Below are 21063 nucleotides of genomic sequence, written 5' to 3' on the forward strand. Positions count from 1 at the left end.
TCTGCTGACGTGCTCCCGCACCGTCTCCACCGCCTCGCGGTTGCGCCGGTCCACGGAGCCCACCAGCTCCTCCAGCACCCGCATGCGCTCGCGGTCCTCAGCCGCCTGCCGCCGCAGCCCCTCGGTGCCGGCCGCGCAGGCCGCGCAGCTCTCACGCAGCGCCGCGCCATCGCCGCCGCCGCCGCCGCTCTCGTGCCGGCGCAGGCGGCCGTCCAGCTCCTCCAGCCGCCGCTGCACGTGGCTCAGCGCCGCGGCGGGGGGCTGCTCGGCGCCGGCGTCACCGCGCGGGGGGGTCCCGCGCCGCCCGCAGCTCCTCCACCTGCTCGCTCAGCCGCCGCACCGTGCTCCTCCAGCCGCCGCACCTTCTCCGCGTCGCCGACGCCTGCCACCGCGCCACACCGTCAGCCACGCGGCCGCCGCGCCGCCGCCTTCGCGCCGCCGCGCCCGCCCGCCCGCCGGCGCTACCTTCGCCCCCAGGCCGCGGAGCGGGGTTGCCGAAGCCGGAGAGCGTGGGGCTGCCGGGCGGGGGCGGGGGGCGGGCGGTGGGCTGCGGGGACGCGGGCGCCGGCCCCTCGGCGCAGTCCGGGCCCGAGAAGCCGTGGCAGCAGCGCCAGGCCAGCTCCGAGACCGAGCGCTGCGCCAGCTTGTAGCGGGGCCGCAGAAGGCTGCGGTACCTGCGGGCAGAGGGGTCCCGCGCGGCGGGGGGGAGCGGGGCTGGGCGGGGGGGCTGGGGGGGAAGAGCCCTCCCCGCACCCCGCTCCCTGCCCACAGAGCCCCCCACCTGCACCCCGCTCCCTGCCCCACACCCCGCTCCCAGCCCCACTCCCAGCCCCCTGTCCCATAGCCCCCCCAGCCCCCTGCTCCACACCCTGCTCATTGCCCCACACCCCCCTCCCAGCCCCACACCCCGCTCCCTGCCATCCCAGCCATGGCAGCTGCCCCTGCCCGGGACCCCCACCCCGCCATGGCCATCACCCCCCGCGCCGGCCGGGAGAGCCGGTGTGGGTGCGGGGAGCGCGGGGCTGTGGCGGGGCCGGGGCCGGGGCCGTTCACCCCCCCGGCATCGCGCGAGGCCGCCCAGCTCTTGAGAAAAAGTAAACACGAGCCCGGGGCGGACAAACAGCGTCGGCGTCGCCGCGCCCGCAGCCCCCCGTGCCCAGAGCCCCCCGCAGCCGCAGCCCCCGTGACCGCAGCCCCCCGTGCCCAGAGCCCCCCGCGCCCGCAGCCCCCACACCCGCAGCCCCCACAGCCAGAGCCCCCCGCGCCCGCAGCCCCCCATGGACAGAGCCCCCCGTGCCCACAGCCCCCCGCACCCAGAACCCCCTGCACCCGCAGCCCCCCACGCCCACAGCCCCCTGCGCCCAGAGCCCCCCGTGCCCGCAGCCCCCCGCGCCCGCAGCCCCCTGCGCCCAGAACCCCCCGCATCCGCAGCCCCCCACAGCTGGAGCCCCCCGCCCGCAGCCCCGCGCCCGCAGCCCCCCACCACCCACAGCCCCCCGCGCCCAGACCCCCGGTGCCCGCAGCCCCCCGCCCGCAGCCCCCCGCACCCAGAGCCCCCAGTGCCTGCAGCCCCCGCGCCCGCAGCCCCCCGCCCGCAGCCCCCCGCGCCGTCCCCACTCACGCCAGGACGCGGGGGCACTGGGGCTGCCCCCAGCCGCAGGGCTGCACCTCCGGCCGCACCAGGCTCTCGACGCCGTCCTCCACCACGCAGCTCACGCTGCGGGTCACCACGTAGGCGCACCAGTTCCTGCGGGCAGGGGTCAGCGCGGACCCCCGGACCCCACACCCCGGACCCCCGGCTCCGCAGCAGCCGCGGCATCGATGTCTGGACCCTGCCTCGTGCCGCAGCCCCCCCGCCCCGGCTCTGCCCCGCAGCCCCCCCGCGTCGGGGTCCTTCGCCGAGCCCCGGCCGTGGGGCAGCCCCGGGGGGCCGGGGGCTCTGCCCCAGGCAGGGTCTGGGGGGCCGGGCACCCCGTCACGCGGCGGGGCCCCGCGCTGCCCGTCCCGGGGGTCGGTGCCCCACGTCCTGCCCCACACCCCCCCGCGTCCCCCCGCTGTCCCCTGCGCCGGCGGGGCAGCCGCTCAGCGGGGGGGTCAGCCGGCCCGGGACCCCAGCCCGGCCCCACAGGCTGTGGGGACCCCAGCCCCACAGCCAGGGACCCCAGCCCGGCCCCACAGGCTGCAGAGACCCCAGCCCCACAGCCAGGTACCCCAGCCCCATCGCGTGGGACCCAGCCCCACAGCCAGAGACCCCAGTCCAGCCCCACAGGCTGCAGAGACCCCAGCCCCACAGCCAGGGACTCCAGCCCAGCCCTACAGGCTGCAGGGACCCAGCCCGGCCCCACAGGCTGCAGGGACCCCAGCCCCATTGTGTGGGACCCCAGCCCCATCGCGTGGGACCCCAGCCCGGCCCCACAGGCTGTGGGGACCCTGACGCAGCCTTATATGGTCCGAGTCTGGAGCCGGAGCCATTGCCCGGCCCCACGCCGAGCAGCCCCCAGCCCCACGCCGGGCAGCCCCCAGCCCCAGGCCGGGCAGCCCCGCAGGACGCAGCCCCCCGGGACCCCGGGACCCCCGGGCCGGCTGCGGTGGGCGCGGGGGCCCGGCGGTTCCCGCCAGCCCGGCCGGATTCCAGCTGCTCCCGGGGGCCGCCGGGAATTCCTGCGCCGGCCGGGGGCCCCCGGGCCTCCCGCCCTCCCCTCCCCCGCCCGGCCCTCCCGGCCCCCCCCGGGTCCCCGCGCCCCCCACCCCGGGACCCCCCAGCTGTCCTGGGGCCCCACGGCCCGGGGACGTGACGGGGATGCGGGACGGGACGGGGATGCGGGACGGGACCGGGATGCGGGATGGGACGGGGATGCGGGACGCGGGATGGGATGGGGCGGGAGCCCTGCGGCGAGGGCAGGGGGTGAGGGGGCCCCTGCACCCCCCCAGAGCCGCAGGGAAACGCCCGGCGATGCCACTGCCCCGCACGGCGCCGTGGGGCTGGGCTGGGGGTGCCTGCCCTACAACTCCTGCCCCGCATCCCCCTGCCCCACATCCCCCTGTCCCACATCCCTGCCCCGCATCTCCCTGCCGCGCATCCCCTGCTCTGCGTCCCCCTGCTCCGCATCCCCTGCTCTGCGTCCCCCTGCCCCGCACCCCCCGGGCTCTCCAGCCCACGCACGGACGCGGTTGCGGGGGTGCGGTGCCGAAGCGGGGCCGGTCCCGGGACCCCCCGGACCCCCGGCGGCACCGAGCCCCTCCCGGGGCCGGGTCCGTCCCCTCGCAGCCCCCTCCCACCCCCCCCGATCCCCGGCCCCACGCACGGACGCGGGGCAGCCCCCCCGCATCACCCCGCACCGGGATGCGTGGCCGCGGCGTCGGGGCGGGCGGTGCCCCCCGGTGTCGTCCCCCCCACAGTGCTGCCCGGTGCCCCCCCGGCGTGCCGTCCCCCCCTCCCGGCTCTACCTGTGCCGGCGGGCGGCGCGGGCAGCGCCGGGGGCCGTGGCGGGGCCGTGCGGGGCCGCGCCGGTGCGGGGCCGTGCGGGGCGGCCCCCCCCGTGTAGAGGCTGTAGCGTGGGGGGGAAGTGGGCGGCCAGGGCCTGGGCAGCGAGCAGGCACGGCCAGAGCCAGGGGGCCATGCTGGGGGGGGGTCCGGGCGCGGCCCGTCCCGTCCCGGCGCTGCCGGCTCTGCGCGGGCCCGGCCCGGCTCTGCCCTCCCCCCCCTCTCCTCTCCCCCTCCCCCCCCTCCCCCGGCCGCGCCCCCGCCGCAGCTCCCCCCCCCCCGCCCCGCTGCCCGCCCAGGGTCCCCGGGGCCCCCCGCTTCCTGCCCGCACCGGGCACCGCCGCCCCCCCCCGCACATCTGGTTCTCGTTAGGGCGGGGGGGGGCAGAGGGGCCTGGCGGGGGGGCAGAGGGGCCGGGCAGGGGGCCAGGGCAGGCGGCACGAACCCCTCCCCCCCCCTCCCCGCGCTGCCCACGCGGCCGCCCCGCCCCCCGCGGGGGTCCCGCCGCCTCCGCTGCCCCGCGACGTGGGGACCCGGCCCGGCACGGGGGGACCCGGCCCCGGCATGGGGTGACGCGGCCCCATGAGGGGGTGACAAGGACCCGCGGCAGCGCTGGTGCCCGTACTGGGGGGCCACAGCCCCATGCCGGGGTGCCACGTGCCGTTGCGGGGTGCCATGTCCTCGTGCTGGGGTGTCACGTCCCCATCACAGCACTGGTACCCACACTGGGGGGCCACATCCCCGTCACGGGGTGCCACATCCCCACGGCAGCACCAGTGCCCGTGCTGGGGTGCTGTGTCCCCATACTGGGGTGCTGTGTCCCCATACTGGGGTGCCGTGTCCCCGTACTGGGGTGCCGTGTCCCCATACTGGGGTGCCATGTCCCCGTACTGGGGTACTGTGTCCCCACGCCGAGGTGCCGTGTCCCCATACTGGGGTGCTGTGTCCCCGTACTGGGGTGCCACCTCCCCGTACTGGGGTGCCACCTCCCCATACTGGGGTGCTGTGTCCCCATACTGGGGTGCTGTGTCCCCGTACTGGGGTGCCACCTCCCCATACTGGGGTGCCGTGTCCCCATACTGGGGTGCTGTGTCCCCGTACTGGGGTGCCACCTCCCCGTACTGGGGTGCCACCTCCCCATACTGGGGTGCCACAGCCCCGTACTGGGGTGCTGTGTCCCCATACTGGGGTGCTGTGTCCCCACGCCCGGGTGCCACATCCCCATACTGGGGTGCCGTGTCCCTGTACTGGGGTGCCACCTCCCCTTACTGGGATGCCGTGTCCCCATACTGGGGTGCCGTGTCCCCGTACTGGGGTGTCACCTCCCCATACTGGGGTGCTGTGTCCCCGTACTGGGGTGCCGTGTCCCCACGCCCGGGTGCCACGTCCCCGCGGCAGCGCGGGCACCCGCACCGGGGTCACCGGGGTCACAGGACCGGGCCGTGACGCCGCGTCCCCCCCCCGCCCCCGCCCCGGCCCCGCCGTGACACCGTGGCTTCCCCAGCCCCCGTCGTGATGTCACGGCCTGCCGGTGACGTCACGCCTTGGCCCGGGCCCCGGGTGACGTCACGGCCTGGCGCGGCAGCGCGGGAAGCGGCCGCTCGCTCACGGGACTGGGGGGGGCGGGGAGGACACAGTGGAGGGGGGTTCCTGGGGGGGGGTCCCTGGGGGGGGGTGCCTGGGGGGGGTGTTCCTGGGGGGGTGTCCCTGGGGGGGGGGACAGCGGTAGGGGGTTCCTGGGGGGGGTCCCTGGGGGGGGGGTCCTGGGGGGGGTGCCTTGGGGGGGTTCCTGGGGGGTGGGTCTTTGGGGAGGTCTCTGGAGGGGGGGTCCCTGGGGGGACACAGCGGAGGGGGGTTCCTGGGGGGGGGTCCCTGGGGGGACACAGTGGGGGGGGTCTGCCTTGGGGGGGGTCAGGCCCCCGGAGGAGCCGGCGGGGACCCCGGGCGCGGCCCCCCCCGTGCCGAGCCCCGCTGGGCCCAGTTCACCCAGCACAGCCCAGTACGGCCCCGCGCGCCCCGCCCGCCGCACCTGGCCCCGCGCCCGCCGGGGTTCCCCCCCTCGGGGCGCTGCCGCCCGGCCCCGCCCCGGCCCCGCCCCCGCCCCGCCCCCGGCCGTAGCCCCGCCCCGGCCTCGCGCGCGGCCTTGTATGGAGGCGGCGGGGGGGGCTGGGGCACTGGGGGCACGGGGGGGGACTGGGAGCATTGGTGACCCCCCCCCCCCCCGCCAAGGGCCTCGGGGTGATCCCGGCCGTGACGTCACTGCGGGCCTGGGGCCGGGAGCGGTGACGTCACCGCGGAGCCATGATGCCGCCGCCTGGGCGGGGCCCGGCAAGCCGCGACGTCACGACCCTCGGCGCGGAGCGGGCCGTGACGTCACCGCTCCCGCCCTGCCCCGCGGCCGGAACTCGCGCGCGGCGCTGGGAGACGTGGCGGCAGCGGCGGCGCGTGAGCGGGGGGGGGGGGGTGGGGGTCCCGCCGGGGGGGGGCCGGGGGGGGGTCACGGCGGGAGGAGGCGGGGGGGGTCCCTGCCGGGGGTTCCCATTGGGGAGGGGAGGGGAGCGGGGGGTCCCGGGGGGTGCCGGAGTGTCCCGGGGGGTGCGGGGGGGTGCGGAGGGGTGCAGGGGGGCGCGGGGGGTGCCGGAGTGTCCCGGGGGTGCGGGGGGGGTGCGGGGGGCGGAGGGGAGCGGGGCGTCCCTGGGGGTGCGGAGGGGTGCGGGGGGGTGCCGGGGGGGTGCCGGGGGGGTGCCGGGGGGTGAGGGGAGCGGGGGTCCCTGCCTGGGGTTCCCATCGGGGGGGGAGGGGAGCGGGGGGGTGCCGGGGTGTCCCGGGGGGTGCCGGGGAGTCCGGGGGGGGTGCGGGGGGGGTGCCGGGGGGGGGAGGGGAGCGGGGGGTGCCGGGGTGTCCCGGGGGGTGCGGGGGCATGCGGGGGTGCCGGGGGGGGAGGGGAGCGGGGGGTCCCGGTGTGTCCCGGGGGGTGCCGGGGTGTCCCTGGGGGTGCGGGGGCGTGCGGGGGTGCCGGGGGGGGAGGGGAGCGGGGGGTCCCGGTGTGTCCCGGGGGGTGCCGGGGTGTCCCAGGGGGTGCCGGGGAGTCCCGGGAGGTGCGGGGGGGTCCCGGGGGGTGCGGGGGTGCCGTCGGGGCTGACCCGCGCCCCCCGCCCCCCAGCATGATCACGGACGTGCAGCTCGCCATCTTCGCCAACATGCTGGGCGTCTCGCTCTTCCTCCTCGTCGTCCTCTACCACTACGTGGCCGTCAACAACCCCAAGAAGCAGGAGTGACCCGCGCGGCGGGACCCCCCCGGGCCCCCCAGACACCCCCGGGACCCCCAGACCCCCCATGGCGGAGCGGCCCGGTCCCGGCGCCGAGGGGGTGGCCGCGGCCGCGGTGATGGAAACGTGACAACAGCGACGAACCGCGTGCTGTGAGCGTCTGTTGGGGGGGGCTCCGGTCCGGGGGGTCCCCATGGGGGGGTTGGGGGCTTCCCTTGGCGCTTGGACCCTCCCGGGGGGCTGCGGGCAGAGCCCCGCGGGGACAGAGAGCGGCGTCGGCACCAGAGCGGGCACTGCGGCAGGGCCGTGCCCGGGGGGCTGCGGGGCTGCCGGTGTGGGGGGCTGCAGCCCCCTCCCGCTCCCACTGCCCCCCACCACAGCCAGCCCCCCACCACGGCTGGTGCCAGCACCCACCCGGGCTGCTCGGGGGTCTCGGGGCGTCCAGCAGTGGGGGCAGAGGGGGGAGCGGGGGGGGGCAGAGGGGGGGTGCCAGCAGGGCCGGTTGCCCCCCGGCTTGCGGAAGCCCCTCCCAGTTGTCGGGGTCCTGCGGCGCCAGACCCCTCGCATCGGGGCGTCCGCGCCCCTCGGGACGAACACGTGGGGCAGAAACTCCTGGCAGAGCCCCACAGGCTAGGGGGGGTCCCAGCCCCACAGATGGCGGGGGTCCCAGCCCCATGGATAGGGGGGGTCCCAGCCCCATGGATGGGGGGGTCTCTGCACAGCGGGAATCCCCCGGCGTGCCCCACAGGCTGGGACAGCGCGGCTGGCTCAGGAGGGGGTCCGACACCTCCCGGCACAGCTGGGCACAGTGTGCCCCCCCCCCCAGTATTCCCCAGCCCCACAGCCCCCAGGCCCGGCTGGCAGCGCCGTGGGGCAGCCCCCTCCCCAGGCTCCAGGACCACCGTGCCCCAGCCCCCCTGCGCGCCCCGGTCCATGCAGCCGCGCGGGGCCGTGGGCAGCCGCCGTCTCTCCGCGCCGCGCTGGGCCTCCCGTGGGCCGGTGCCGCCAGCGGGGTCCCTGGGGGCTGAGGTGCCACCGTGGCCGTGTCCCCAGGACCGGGTGCCACACGACCCCCCCGGGCAGGGTCGTGGTGGCAGCAGCACTGTTGGCGGTGGCCGTACCGGTGACAGCGGTGGGCCCGGTGACAGCTCATGAGCTCGGACTCGGCACAACTCGGTGACAAACCCTGGCCAGCAAAGGCCGCGCCACCGAGAGGGTCACCGGGGGGGGTCCCGCAGAGACGCCCCTCGCCCTGGCACCCACGAGGCCGCGGGCAGAGCACGGCCCTGCTCTGGGCTCCCCGGGGCTCGGCCACGGGAGCTGCCCCGAGCTCCCCGCCGCGGCTGTGGGGACGCCGCTCCCGGCACAGCCCGGGCTCACGGGCCGGCACGCGCGGAGGCGGCAGCGCGGGGGCCCGCGCCCACCCCGCGAGGCCCGGAGGAAGCAGCCGGGACGGGGACGCGTCGCCGACGCTTGGCCGGAGCAGTGTGTCCGGCACAGGACGTCCTCCCCGTGACCCGGCCATCGCCGAGGGCCCGCTGTCCGGCCGGAGCGCAGCCGGCCCTCGGGATCGTGGCGTTCCCGCGTCCTCCCCGGGGCAGGAGGAGCCCGTGAGGGCCTCCCAACGCCACGCCGGGGCGGCCGCCCGCGCCGGGGGCTTTGTACGGCCAAGCCGTGGGGGCAAAGCGTTCCCGGGCCTCGTCTCCCTGCCGGACACGGCAGTGCCAGCGTTCCCGGGCCCGGGTTCGCAGAGCGGTGGCAGCGCCGGCAGCCAGAGCCGGGGGTGTTGGCGGGACCGGGCACACCGGAGGTCAGGCCGTGGGGGGATGCTGGTGAGAGCCCCGTCCCCGGGGCCGGTGGCCGGGGCTGCAGCGGCGCGAGGGCACAGCGTCCCACCCACCACGCCCCTCGCCGCAGGGGACGGCACCGATCCGTGCCACGCTCCCGCTCCCGCGCCCGATGGCCACCGCGTCCCCGGCAGCCAGGGACGGGCCGGGGGCTGCTCCCGCTGCCCGCGGCAGAAGGACCAGGCCTCACGAGGTGCCCAGGAGAGCAGCAGCCTTTTATTGCCCCCCACCCCGTCCTCGCAGGGGGACGAGGGCCCTGCGGTGCCCAGAGAGCACACGCGGGCCGCAGCGACGCAGCAGCAGGGAGCGGCCGGCACCGCAGCGAGCCCTGCCGCGAGCAGCACCCGCGCACAGACCGTGACGCGGCAGCAGCTTCGGCGTCGCGCTGGGCACCCCACGCTCACGTGCCGGGATGCTGCGGTGCTGGGCGCTGGGCGGGGGCCGCAGGATCGGCCCAGGGAGCAGCACGGGGGCCAGGGCTGCCCCCACCGTCACCCAGCCACGGCACCGAGCCCCAGGCCCAGCATCGGGGAGCCCGGCCGTGTCCTGGCCCCCCGACACGGCCAGGGCACGGTGTGGCCACGGGGCTGGCTGGTGCGGCGCTGAGCCAGGGCCTTTCTCCCCGCTGCGCGGGCGGCCGGGCAGCTCGGTGCCATGCCAGCCCCCGTGCCACCGTCGCGGGCTGCTCGGAGGTGCCCGGGAAGGGAAAGGCACTTGGGTGGCTGCGGCCGGCTCGGGCGCTGCCCAGGGCAGGCGGGCGGAAGGTTTCGGTGCCGGCTGCTCCGAAGCCCCTCGGCTGCGGGCGCTGGCACTGCCATCACCGGGCAGCGTCCCTCCCGCCCAGGCCAGGAGCTCAGCGCGGCCCCCTCGGACCCCTGCAGAAGCCGGGCTGGAGCAGCCGGGGGTCTCGGCGAGCCGGGTCCGTCCTGGCGCAGGCAGGGCCGCTGCGCGCCGCGTCCAGGACCCTTGCGAGGGGACGGGGCGGCGGCCGACCCGCACTTCCTCCAGGCAGAACCGCTTTATTACATCGAAGCGCGGCGTTACGCCGGCACCGAGCTCTCCTCGCGCCGCGGCTCCGCGCAGCAGCTCCACAGGGCGCGGGCCAAGCGCGGGAGGGGGCCCCAGCCCCGCTTACCTCTGCCCGCGGCCGCGGCTCCGGCGCTGCCGCGCGGGGGGCTCCGGCTGGCCGCGGCCGCAGCCGAGGGCCGGGAGGCCGAGATCTGCGGCGAGTCCTGCCGGCTGCCGCTGCCGCAGCTCCCGGCGCGGGACACGGCGTCGGCGGAGGCCGAGGCGGGGAGCCCGCTGCAAGGGGGGGAGGAACGGGGGGCTCAGCCCGGCTCTGCGGGGAGGGGGCTCCCCCCGCGCTCCCGCCGACACAGCCTCCATCACCGTCCCGGGGACAGGAGTGGAGCCCGCGGCGCGAGGGGCTGTCCCCGAGCAGCTGCAGCTCCCAGCCCCACGCCGCGCCCCGGCAGCCCCCGCTCTGTCCCCCCCAGTCCCAAATCCCTCCCGGCCCGGGCAGGGAGGGGAGGGGACGCGGCCGGGACGTGGGTTCTCTCCCGGCTTGCGGGGCAGGCGAAGCCCCGCGCGGCCGCGTGCCGACGGCACCGAGCAGCGGCCTCGGCCGGGCGGGAAAGCAAGCGGGTGAGCGTTGGCGTCGTTCGGCGCAGGGCAACTCACTTGGAGCGCATTTATCATCGCTAACCGGCGTGATCCTGCGGCTCCTGCCCCCCGAACGCGGCGGGCCCTTACGTGGAGCTGCTGGGGGGGGTCCCGGCACCCCCTCTCCTCCGCGGGCCCCCGCCGGCGCCCTTCATGCCCCGCACGTGCTTCCGCATCCAGGCGCGCAGGTTGCCGAGGCAGCTGTGCTCCGAGAGGACGATCCGCGGCCAGGGGTTGCACTCCGCCATGTCCAGCGCCGCCACGGCCAGGGCGCGCCCGACCTGCCGCGGCGAGAGGCAGAGGGGAGAAAACCCAGCCCCGAGCCCCCGGCACCCCCCGAGCTCGTTTCGTCTCCGTCGCCGGCTCCCACCGCGCTCCCGGCGCAGCGCCCTCAGCCGCAGGGACCCCCCGGCTCTCACGGGGGGCACGCGGCGAGCAGCAGCCCCGGCTCGCGGGGCGGGGGACCGGGGACAGCCGCAGCCCGTGCGCCCACCGCCCCGGGCCCCCCGTACCTGCTCGAAGAGCTCCACGGTGTACTTGGAGGGGCAGGCGGGCGGGGGCGGGGGGCTGGCGCGCCCGTCGTCGTGGCAGGCCCCGGGGATGCTGTTGACCGCGCGCCCCGTGTTGTAGTTGCACTCCAGGGTGTAGCTGCGAAGTGCGGGGAAGGACGCGTCACCCGACGCCGAGCGCCGGAGCTCTGCGGCCGCGCCGACGCCGGGCGAGCCGGGCCCGGGAGGGGTCTGCAGAGGCGACGCTGTTCCTGCCGCCGAGCCGCCGCCCTCGCTGCGACCCGCACCGCGTGCCGAGCGGGGCAGGGGGGCCCGTGGCACGGGACCCCGGGAACCAGGCTCCAAAATCGATGCCGAGGGAACAGCCGCCACGGTGGGGCCGGGGAGCGCAGCGGCCAGCGATGGCCGAGCCCCCGAGGCAGCGCCGTGCCCCCCTCTGACCTCAAATCCGCAGCCGAGGCACCCACCGCTGCCAGGGACACCCCGAGGGGCTCTCCAGTCACCCCCGAAGGGTGAGGTGACGCCACGGACGCGGCAGGAGATTCCCGAGGGCACGCCGCTCCCTGGGAGCGAAGCCGGGCGCCGCGCTGGCATCGTGGCGCAGGGAGGGGAGGGCTCGGACGCGCCACGCGGCCGAGGCGCGGAGCCGCGGCGTTCGCAGGGACGCGTGGCCAGGGTGCGCGTCCCGACAGCTCGCGGAGCGACGAGCGCGGGGAACGGGGAGCTCTCACCGAGGAAGCCCGAGCAAACCGGCGGAGCCGAAGCCCCGTGGGCGGCCGCGGCCCGCGCGAGGCTCCGTGGTCGCCTCTGGAAGGTGACGGGGAGGGGGGCCCCGATGGGTGGAGGAAGGCGAACGTTGTGTTGTCAGAAAAGAGCACCCGGGACCGAGCGGGCGGGCAGCTCGCCCCGGTGTCCGAGACACGGCCGGGCCCCCCCGGAGCACGCCTGCGGGGGTGAAGGAGGGGAGGGGGACCAGGACCCCCGGCCAGCATCGCTCCCAGCCGCCCCCCTGCCCAGGGACAGCTCAGCCGGCTGCTCCCGCCGAGGGCCGGCGAGCCCCCTCCCCACCCGCCGGCCGAGCCCCGGTGCCCCGGATGCCAGCACAACGCCGGCCGCCTTCTGGGACGTCACCACGGGCTGTCCCCTGCCCCCCCAGCAAAGCCCACGGAGCTCCGCCAGCGACCCCAGCCCCAAAACCTCGCGAAGTCGTTACCGCGGGGTCGGTTTTAGCGGGGCCAGCCCGCGGCTGGGCGCGGAGCGGCAGCAGAGCAAGCGCCGGGGGACGGGGCGGCGGGAGCCACCGTCTCTGCGGGCAGCCTGCTCCCGCGCCGGCAGCGAACGGCGGCCGCGGAGAGCTGGAGCGGGGGTGCTGGGGTTTTGCGGGGACGCCCGGGGCTGGCAGGAGGCCTGGCGCAGCTCCCACGTCTCCTCCCGGGGAACGCCGCGTCTGCGGCAGCGCCGCACGCTCCTCGCGCTCCCCCCTCGGCGCCTGCGGCCGGCCCCGCTGGGGCCAGCGCGGGGTGGGCCAGGCTGGGGAGCGCAGCCACCTCCACGTTCCCGGAAACGGCCCCAAAAATATCCCCCACGCCGCTGCGGAGAGGCCGGAGCCGCCGACGGCAGCCTCGCGCGCTGGGTCTGGGGAAGCTGAGCCCACGCAGCCTCGCGGGTTTGAATTTTGGCTCCGTACAGACCCAGACATGGGAAGGAGGAGGATTCCTCCGGGAAAGCCGCACACGAGCGGCTCCACGACAGCGAGGAGGAGAAGGGGACGTGAGGGGCCCGGAGGCAGCGGAGCGGGACTGCGAGGCTCAGGGAGCGGCAGCGCGGGGTCCCCGGCTCTGCCTGCACCCAGCACCCTCGGCCAGCCCCGCCGGGGAGCCCAGCGGGACCCCGCCGCTCCCCAGCAGCGGCTCCGGGTCCCCCCAGCGCGCTGCGTCCCCCACGACCAGCCGAGGGGGGCTGGCAGGCGCGGGGGGCTCGCCCTTCGCCCACCTGTGGATGATGCCCAGGGCTTTGTAGACGGCCACGCGCCCGCTGCCCTCCTTCGACTGCCCGTCCCGCTTGTCCCTGGCGTACATGTTCTTCTCCGAGAAGTTGCAGCCGGTGAAGTCGAAGTGAGGCGAGTTCAGGGAGACCAGTTTGGGGAACAGCATGTTCTCCACCTGCCAGGGCCGAGGGGCACGCGGCACTGCGGGGCAGCCCCCGGCTGCTCGCCCCGCTCCAGCGCCGAGCCCTGCGACGCGGCTCGGCTGGGCCCACTCCGCCCGGCTCCAGCGTCTCGCCCGCTCCGGCGCCGCCCGGGCACGCCGCTCGCCCTGCCGGACCCCCGCACGGATTTGCGGCGGCCGGGCTCTCCCGACAGAGCCGGGGAGGAGGGAGCCCGGCAGCACAGCGCTCCCCAGCCCCTCACCCCCCGGGAAGCAGGGGCTGCTCCCCCGTCCTCCGAGACGCGCCGCAGCTGCCGGGCCCGGGAGCGGAGAGGGGGAGAGCAGCCCCACGGCCGCTCCTCGGACGCCAGCCAGGAGCTCGGCATCCGGCGGGACAGGGACCACCGGCCCCTCTCCCAGCCGCGCGAGGGAGCGCTGGGGACCCCGGGGAGGGGGTAGCGCAGCGCGGGGGGGGGGGTCCCAGCCCGCTCCAGCACCGCCGCGCTCCCACCCTGCCCTCACCTGATCGTTTTCGTCGCTGAAACTGTTGCCGTACATGAAGCAGCCGCGCTTGGAGGCGTGCCCGTGGAGGTCGATGTAGTAGGCCAGCCCGCTGTCCTGCGGCAGGACGGTTTCGGGGAGAGGCCTCCTGGCCGCCTCCTCACCGCGCTCGGCGGCCACGCTCGAGGGCAGGATCCAGGCAGCCGGGTCCTTGCCGCCCGGCTCGGCTCCCGGGAGCCGGGGTCCCTGAGAAGGGCTCAAGTACGTGCTGGCACGCCAGCTGCCGGGCGCGTTCCGGAGGTTGTTGGCTTTCTCCAGCTCCGAGAGGGACGGGGACGGGGCTGGGGCGCTGCGGGGCGCGGGGTGGTTGGCAGAGTTGGCGCTCAGCGCGCTGGTGCTGAGCGGGGAGACGTACGTCCTCCAGTCGGGAGAGCCCGGCGGGACGCGGCTGTGCACGTGGTGGTAGAGGAGGACGGCTTTGGCCCCGTAGACGGCGGGGTGCAGCTCGGCGTCGGGGTTCAGGTACTGCCGGTTCAGGTTCACCCCCCGGGAGTCAGTCCTGCAGAGAGCAGAGCAGACGTCAGCTCCTGCGCCCGGCGCTGTCCGTCCGTCCGTCCGTCCGCAAGGCCGGACCTGACCATCCCTCGCGACGGCCGGGGCGCTGGGCTCTGCCCCGGAGCCCCTCGCAGGCGAGCTGGCAGAGCCCCTGCCCCAAGGCACCCCAGGGCCTCTCCCGGGCAGCACGTGCCTCAGCGAGGCAGAGCCCCGCGCCATCGCCCTCCTCCCGAAGCCGGCCCAGCCCCGAGGCGCCGGCGCCGGCACCAACGCCGCCAGCGCGGCCGGTGCCCCGGCGCGGCCGCAGCCCGTGCCGCTCACCGGTAGTGGCCTCGCACCACCCCGTCGGGGTTCAGCATGGGAATGAGCTTGAAGACGAACATCCGCCGCAGCATCTGGGCGCGGGGGTCCTCCTCTCGCAGGATGAAGTCCAGGAAGCCGTTGAAGACGAAGCTGGAGGGGGTTTCTCCCGGGTGGACTCTGCTGCTCAGGAAAAACACCTGGGGGCAAACAGACAGGGGTAACGGGGAGAGACAGCCGGGAACCGGGCGCGGTAACACCACCGCGTTCGGCGCCTCTCCCGGGTCACAGCCTCACAGCGTGGTGGGGTGGGCACGGACCTCTGGGGACCCCCCACCCAACCCCCTGCCCAAGCAGGGTCACCCAGAGCAGGGGGCACAGCACCGCGGCCAGGCGGGGCTGGAATATCTCCAGAGAAGGAGACTCCACAGCCTCCCTGGGCAGCCTGGGCCAGGGCTCCGTCACCCTCAGAGGGAAGAAGTTCTTCCTCGGGTTCAGCTGGAGCTTCCCAGGCTTCAGTTTGTGCCCGTTGCCCCTTGTCCTGTCGCTGGGCACCACTGGAAAGAGTCTGGCCCCATCCTCCTGACCCCACCCTGCAGATATTTAGAGGCATTTCGAAGGTCCCCTCGCAGCCTTCTCTTCTCCAGGCTGAACAAGCCCAGCTCCCTCAGCCTCTCCTTGCAGGAGAGATGCTCCAGTCCCCTCCTCATCCTCGCAGCCCTGCGCTGGACTCTCTCCAGCAGCTCCTCATCTTTCTTGAACTGGGGAGCCCAGCACTGGACCCAGCACTGCAGATGGGGCCTCCCCAGGGCAGAGCAGAGGGGGAGGAGAACCTCCCTCGCCCTGCTGGCCACACTCCTCCTCATGCACCCCAGGATCCCATTGGCCTTCTTGGCACCCAGGGCACGCTGCTGGCTCATGGTCACCCTGTCGTCCCCCAGCACTCCCAGTCCCTCTCCGCAGAGCTGCTCTCCAGCAGCTCAGCCCCAGCCTGTCCTGGTGCCTGGGGTTGTTCCTCCCCAGGTGCAGGACCCTGCCCTTGCCCTGGTTGAACCTCATCAGGTTCCTCTCTGCCCAACTCTCCAGCCTGTCCAGGTCTCGCTGAATGGCAGCACAGCCTGCCGGTGTGTCCACCACTCCTCCCAGTTTGGTGTCATCAGCAAACTGGGTGAGGGTACGCTCTGACTCTTCATCCAGGTCACTGATGAAGAAGTTGAACAAGGCTGGACCCAGTACTGACCCCTGGGGACACCACCAGTTCCCGGCCTCCAACCAGACTCAGCGCCGCTGATGCCAACCCTCTGAGCTCTGCCCTTCAGCCAGTTCTCAACCCACCTCACCGACCACTCATCCAGCCCACCCTTCCTGAGCTTCCCTAGGAGGATGTTCTGGGAGCCAGGTCCTGCTGGGGGGAACGCTGCTCACCCCGGCGTGAAGCTGAAGGGCCGGAGCCCCGCGACCTGCTACCACCAGAAACCAGAGCGCGGTCAGCAGGGGGGCCGAGCCCCCGCAGTCCCCGGGAAAAGCCCTGAGCGGGGGACGAGCCCGACTGCACCTCCCGAAGAGCCCTTCCCATGGCGGGAGCTGCGCAGCGGGGGACGAGCAGGCAGCCTCGCGCCGGGCCCCGGCTCTGCGCAGCCGCACAGGGAGCCCCCTGCCCGGCCCCGCCGCCGGGCCTGGCCCCCCGGACGCAGCGCTTCCACCAGCTAACGGAGCGACGGCGACGAGAGACGGACAGAGCAAAGCTCGTGGGAAACGCGATGCTGATTTTGGCCGGAGGAACGCGCGCGTGCTGCTGCCAGAGGGTATTTTTGTGGCACTGCGGTGACGCGGCCACGCTGGGCTCTTGGCAGGGCACCGCTTCCCACGCCCCGGCGCGGGATCTCGCAGGCTCCCCACGCTCCGGCCCTCCGCGACGCGACGCCTCTCGAGGCAGCAACGCCAGGGCGGCGGCGAGGCCCCGGCACACGGCTCCCGGCCACGCTCGCCGACGCGGCTCCGCAGCCGTCGCGGCAGCTCACCCTCTTCCCCGCGAAGCGGCGCGGCCGCGGCGTGGTCGTGTCGGGGAAGAGCTTGTCGAGCCGGGGCTCCCGCTTCTCCAGCATGCCGTGGCACGAGGTGACGGTCAGCAGGTCCACGCGCAGCTTGTCCAGCGAGTGGCAGAGCAGCTCCCGGTGGTAATAGACCGAGTCGAGGGGGCTGCGGGGCCAGGAGCGACGCTCAGCCGGGCCGGCCTGCCCACGCACGGCCCCGAGCCTCCCGCGCCGCGGCGGAAAGCGGCGTGGCTGGGGCAGCCGCCGGGCCGGGGACCGAGCCTCACGGCGCAGCGGCTGGAGCGGCCCTTAGGAGGGATCGGGGGTCCCAGCTGGGTGGGGGACGCTCCCCACGCCTACAGCCCTCCGCTCGGCCCCTCGCCCGGGACCTGGCCCTGCCCCCCCTGCTCCCGGGGGGCCAACAGCCCCCGCCTGACCGCGGCGGCCAAACCCCCTCCTGCTGCCGCGGGCACCCGCTGCCGGCTGCCCTCGGAGCCTGCGAGGAACACGGCCGCTCCGGCTCGCGGCGAGGGGGGAGCGGTGCCCCACACCCTGGGGTCCCACCGCCCGGACCCCCAGCTGTGGGGAGCAGGGGGGAGCAGCTCGGGCACTGCCCAAGCCGGGCCCCCCCACCGTGGCAGCACCGGACCCGACCGGCGGGGAGGTGAACCCCGGCCGGGCCGAGCAGGGGTCGGCAGCCCCGTCCCTCGCCAGCCCACCGCCGCAGCCCCCAGCCGTCCCCCGGCCCTGCCGTCCGCCCCACGCAGCCCCCGCCACGCCGAGGCAGACGGGGCCTCCCGCCGAAGGGTTCGGTCGGGACCACCCAGCCCCGCCGCGACGCCGAGGGGCTCGGGGCCTCGCGCCCGTAGGTGGGCTGGCGCGCAGAGAACGTCGCCGCCAGACCCTCGCCGGCCGGCTGCCAGCTCGGGGAGCTCTCCCAGCTCTGCCCCGCGGGACAACCGGGGAGCAAACCCCCGCGTGAAGCACTGCTCCCCGCTGCCTGGGAGCGGGGACTGACGACCCCAGCCCCGCTGCGCGCCACGGGCCGGGAGGGGCGGCAGGACAGGGCTCCCCAGAGACCCCCGAAGGCTGCCCGCCCTCCTCCCCTCAGCTGGGGGTCACGCTCTCCTCTGACGGCCGAGAAGAAGTCGCTGAGCCCAGAGGAGCTCCCCGGCGCGACCCACAGCGAGCCGGGCGCCAAGGCGAGGTCTCCCCCCGCGACGCGACGCGGAGGAAGGGAGCAGCGGGAGAGACGCAGCCGGGAGGGGCAACGCAAACGGGGTCTGGGCCTCTGAGAACCCCCTCCCCTGAGACCTCAGGCTCTGTTACAGCCCCTCCTCGGCCGCTTCCGCCTGCTGGGAACCTGGATCTGGCCCGAAGCTCCGACAGCCCCTCGGAAGCGCACGGCTGGGGCGCGGGGGGAGCCGCTGCAGCCGCCTGAGCAGAGCCGGGGCCCGGAGGGGCAAGCAGCAGCAGCTACGGGGGGCACGGAGAGCCCCCTCCGGCCCCGCCGCGGGGCGCGTACCTGCTGGGAGACATGTGCCTGCAGTCCTGGAAGCGGGCGTCCAGCCGCGCCAGCATCTCCTGGCACTCGGCGTAGGAGAAGGGGTAGCAGAAGGCGAAGTAGGTGGTGGCCCCGCGGTGCTCCAGGAAGCGGTGCACGAAGGACAGCACGAACTGCGTCTCCACCACCTGCGACGGGCGCAGGGCAGAGGCTCAGCGCAGGCAGCGCCGCGGAGCCGCCGGCCGAGGCCACGCAGAGCCCCGCGGCCCGGCTCCGGCATCGCCGCGTCCCTCGGGCATCAGGCGGTGCCCGCAGCGCCGCACGGCAACCGAGGCTGCGCTCCCCGCGGATCCCAGCAGCGCCGGCCCGTCTCCCACAGAGCCCTCGGTCCTTGCGCGCCCCGGCGGGACGCTGGACCGGGGGACGGGAGATTCTCCCCGGGTTCTGTCCCAAGGGGCGGTCGCTGCCTCCCCGCAGCAGCGTGCTCGGAGCAAGGACGGCCCAGAGTCCCCGCAGGCGACTGTCGCCCAGGCAGCTGCCACCAGCAGGACCAGCAGGACCAGCAGGCTCCCGTCTGCGGCCCACACGGCCGGACGGGGCCACGGGACGCAGCCGTTCCGGCTGGCGTCGGCTCCCCGGGCTCTCGCCCCACCGCCCCGTCACCCACACGGCTCCCCTTGGGGGGCACCGGCCGTCTCCCACCGCTCCCCTCGGGGGGCACCGGCCCTCTCCTGTCGCACGGCTCGCCGCCGAGAACTGCTTCCCAGCTGCTTCAGCAACCAGCGAGCGGGCAGGGAAGCGCCAGGCGTGCTCCGAGAGCCGCTCCGCCGTTCCGGTCGCAGACCGGGGCACAGAATCACAGAATCACAGAATAGCAGGGGTTGGAAGGGACCTCTGTGGGTCACCCAGTCCAACCCTCCTGCCGAAGCAGGGTCACCCAGAGCAGGGGGCACAGGACCTTGTCCAGGCAGGGCTGGAATATCTCCAGAGAAGGAGACTCCACAGCCTCCCTGGGCAGCCTGTGCCAGGGCTCCATCACCCTCAGAGGGAAGAAGTTCTTCCTCATGTTCAGACAGAACTTCCTGTGCCTCAGTTTGTGCCCATTGCCCCTTGTCCTGTCACTGGGCACCACTAAAAAGAGCTTGGCCCCATGCAGGCAGCCAGCAGAGCGGGGAGCCGCCGGTGCTCCTCTCCCGAGCGCTCAGCCCTGGGAGGGGGCTCTGGCGGTAACCCCCCGCCCTCTCCCTCGCGCTGCCAGGGTACAAACCGGCCCGGAGGCTGGCGGTCACCCCCCACGGCGCGGCGGGCGACGGGGGGCTGTGTCCCCAGAGCTGCCCCCCACCCCGAGCAGGGGGTCCCCCGTACCTCGAAGCTGGGCCGCTGGCGGATGCGCTCCCAGCGGGGCCGCACGGGCAGGGTGCGCACGAAGGGGGTCATGCCCTGCGAGTACAGCCGGCTCTGCCGGTTCATGTTCAGGATGTGCAGCTTGATCAGCTTCCCCGGGGCCCCCCCCCGCACGCTGAAGTAGAACCAGGACCTGCGCAGGGCGGGAGGGGGGGTGGGCAGCGCCGGGGCAGCCCCTCGGCCCCCCGCTCCCGGCCCCCTGCTCGCTGCATCCCACGGGGGCTGCAGGCCCCAAGGCAGCCCTGACCCTGACAGCAACCCCCCCTCCCCAGGGGTCCTCAGGCTCCCCCGAACCTGAGAGCACCCCCCCCCCAGGGGTCCTCAGGCACCCCCGACCCTGACAGCAACCCCTCGACCCCCCCTCCCCAGGGGTCCGCAGCCCCCCTGCTCCCAGGACACCTCTGACCCTGCAGCAACCCCACAACCCCCCCCCCCCGGGGGTCCTCAGGCTCCCCCGACCCCCCCTCCCGGGGGTCCCCGGCCCCCCTCGCTCCCAGGGCACCCCCTGACCCCCCACCCCGGGGGTCCCCGGCCCCCCCCCGCTCCGAGGGCACCCCCTGACCCCCCACCCCGGGGGTCCCCGGCCCCCCTCGCTCCCTGGGCACCCCCTGACACCCTATCCCGGGGGTCCCCGGCCCCCCCCGCTCCGAGGGCACCCCCTGACCCCCCACCCCGGGGGTCCCCGGCCCCCCCCGCTCCGAGGGCACCCCCTGACCCCCACCCCGGGGGTCCCCGGCCCCCCTCGCTCCCTGGGCACCCCCTGACACCCTATCCCGGGGGTTCCCGGCCCCCCCCGCTCCCAGGGCACCCCCTGACCCCCCACCCCGGGGGTCCCCGGCCCCCCCCGCTCCGAGGGCACCCCCTGACCCCCACCCCGGGGGTCCCCGGCCCCCCCCGCTCCCAGGGCACCCCCTGACACCCTTCCCCGGGGGTCTCCGGCCCCCCCCTGCTCCCAGGGCACCCCCTGACCCCCTATCCCGGGGGTCCCCGGCCCCCCCCGCTCCTAGGGCACCCCCTATCCCGGGGGTCCCCGGCCCGATACCTGTTGCCGTTCTCATACTCGGTGTGGGCGCAGTCGGGCCGCGTCCAGACGTTGAACTCGTAGTCGGCGGCGGGGAGGGCGGTGCCCCAGGCCGCGCGCCCCCGCCCCGCCCCCACCTGCTCCACGTGCGCCAGGTTGCCCGAGTCGAAGCGCGAGCTGAAGAGCAGCCCCCCGCACCGCACCTCCATGGCCGCCGGCCCGCCGCCGCCCGCTCACCTCCCCATCCCGCCCCGCGCCGCGCCCCGCGCCGCCGAGCGGCCCTGCCCGGCCAGGCCCGCCGCGCCGCCGGGCAACAGCAACGCGCGCCTCCATTGGCCCGCCGCTCCCCAGCAACGCGCCGGCCCGTTGGGCGGCGGCGGCGGGGGCACCGCCCACCCCTCGCTGACCACGCCCCCGCCGCCCTCCCTTTCGCCACCTCGGGCGCGGGGCGGGGGCAAAACACGGGCACGCGCGGGCAAGAAAAAAACGAACAAAAGGGCAAAAAAAAATTTCCCGAAAGCCGAAAAGTTGGGGGAAAACCCCAAGGAAGGCGAAAAGCGGGGAAAAAAACCCCAAAGAAGCCGAAAAGCGGGAAACACCCCCACGGAAAGCGAAAAGTGGAGGATGCGGGCATCGATCCCGCTACCTCTCGCATGCTAAGCGAGCGCTCTACCATCTGAGCTAATCCCCCGCCGCCTCTGTCGCCCTCCCCTGCGACCCCCATACACTGCCTCCCGCCCCCGGGGTTCCCCCCCCGCCTCCCGCACCGGTGCCGGGACGCGGGGGGACCCCCGGGGCAGGGGAGGACGCAGCCCCCCCCCCACCCC

The 21063-nt window shown here is 76.1% G+C and overlaps 3 protein-coding genes and 1 non-coding gene across 4 annotated transcripts in view; 1 reads left to right on the forward strand and 3 right to left on the reverse strand.

Moving 5' to 3' along the window:
• The window catches only part of EMILIN1 (elastin microfibril interfacer 1), an 8233-nt gene extending 4613 nt beyond the window's left edge, over window positions 1-3620 (reverse strand). The window contains 8 exon segments of the mRNA XM_075445322.1: window positions 10-288; window positions 290-343; window positions 345-451; window positions 454-674; window positions 1622-1747; window positions 3448-3472; window positions 3517-3562; window positions 3564-3620. Of these exon segments, the coding sequence (XP_075301437.1) occupies window positions 10-288; window positions 290-343; window positions 345-451; window positions 454-674; window positions 1622-1747; window positions 3448-3472; window positions 3517-3562; window positions 3564-3620 (915 nt within the window).
• A 2122-nt stretch (window positions 3621-5742) lies between these two features.
• On the forward strand, window positions 5743-6896 carry OST4 (oligosaccharyltransferase complex subunit 4, non-catalytic). The gene is made up of 2 exons (XM_075411488.1): window positions 5743-5929; window positions 6648-6896. Exon 2 carries the CDS (start codon window positions 6649-6651, stop codon window positions 6760-6762), a length of 114 nt encoding a protein of 37 aa, XP_075267603.1. The 5' UTR covers window positions 5743-5929; window position 6648; the 3' UTR covers window positions 6763-6896.
• Window positions 6897-8802: 1906 nt separating this feature from the next.
• Window positions 8803-20449, reverse strand: AGBL5 (AGBL carboxypeptidase 5). Its single transcript, XM_075415193.1, is given in 12 exon segments — window positions 8803-9617; window positions 9736-9902; window positions 10281-10378; window positions 10381-10543; window positions 10775-10910; window positions 12764-12933; window positions 13441-13978; window positions 14296-14474; window positions 16296-16473; window positions 17833-17999; window positions 19177-19348; window positions 20258-20449. Coding segments are annotated over 12 exon segments (2682 nt in total). The 5' UTR covers window positions 20446-20449; the 3' UTR covers window positions 8803-9091.
• Window positions 20450-20854: 405 nt separating this feature from the next.
• Window positions 20855-20927, reverse strand: TRNAA-AGC (transfer RNA alanine (anticodon AGC)). The gene has a single exon. It is a non-coding gene; the product is annotated as a tRNA-Ala (tRNA).
• Between the last annotated feature and the right edge of the window lie 136 nt (window positions 20928-21063).

The sequence above is a fragment of the Opisthocomus hoazin genome, chromosome 2 (genome assembly GCF_030867145.1).
Source record: "Opisthocomus hoazin isolate bOpiHoa1 chromosome 2, bOpiHoa1.hap1, whole genome shotgun sequence".
Taxonomy (NCBI): domain Eukaryota; kingdom Metazoa; phylum Chordata; class Aves; order Opisthocomiformes; family Opisthocomidae; genus Opisthocomus; species Opisthocomus hoazin.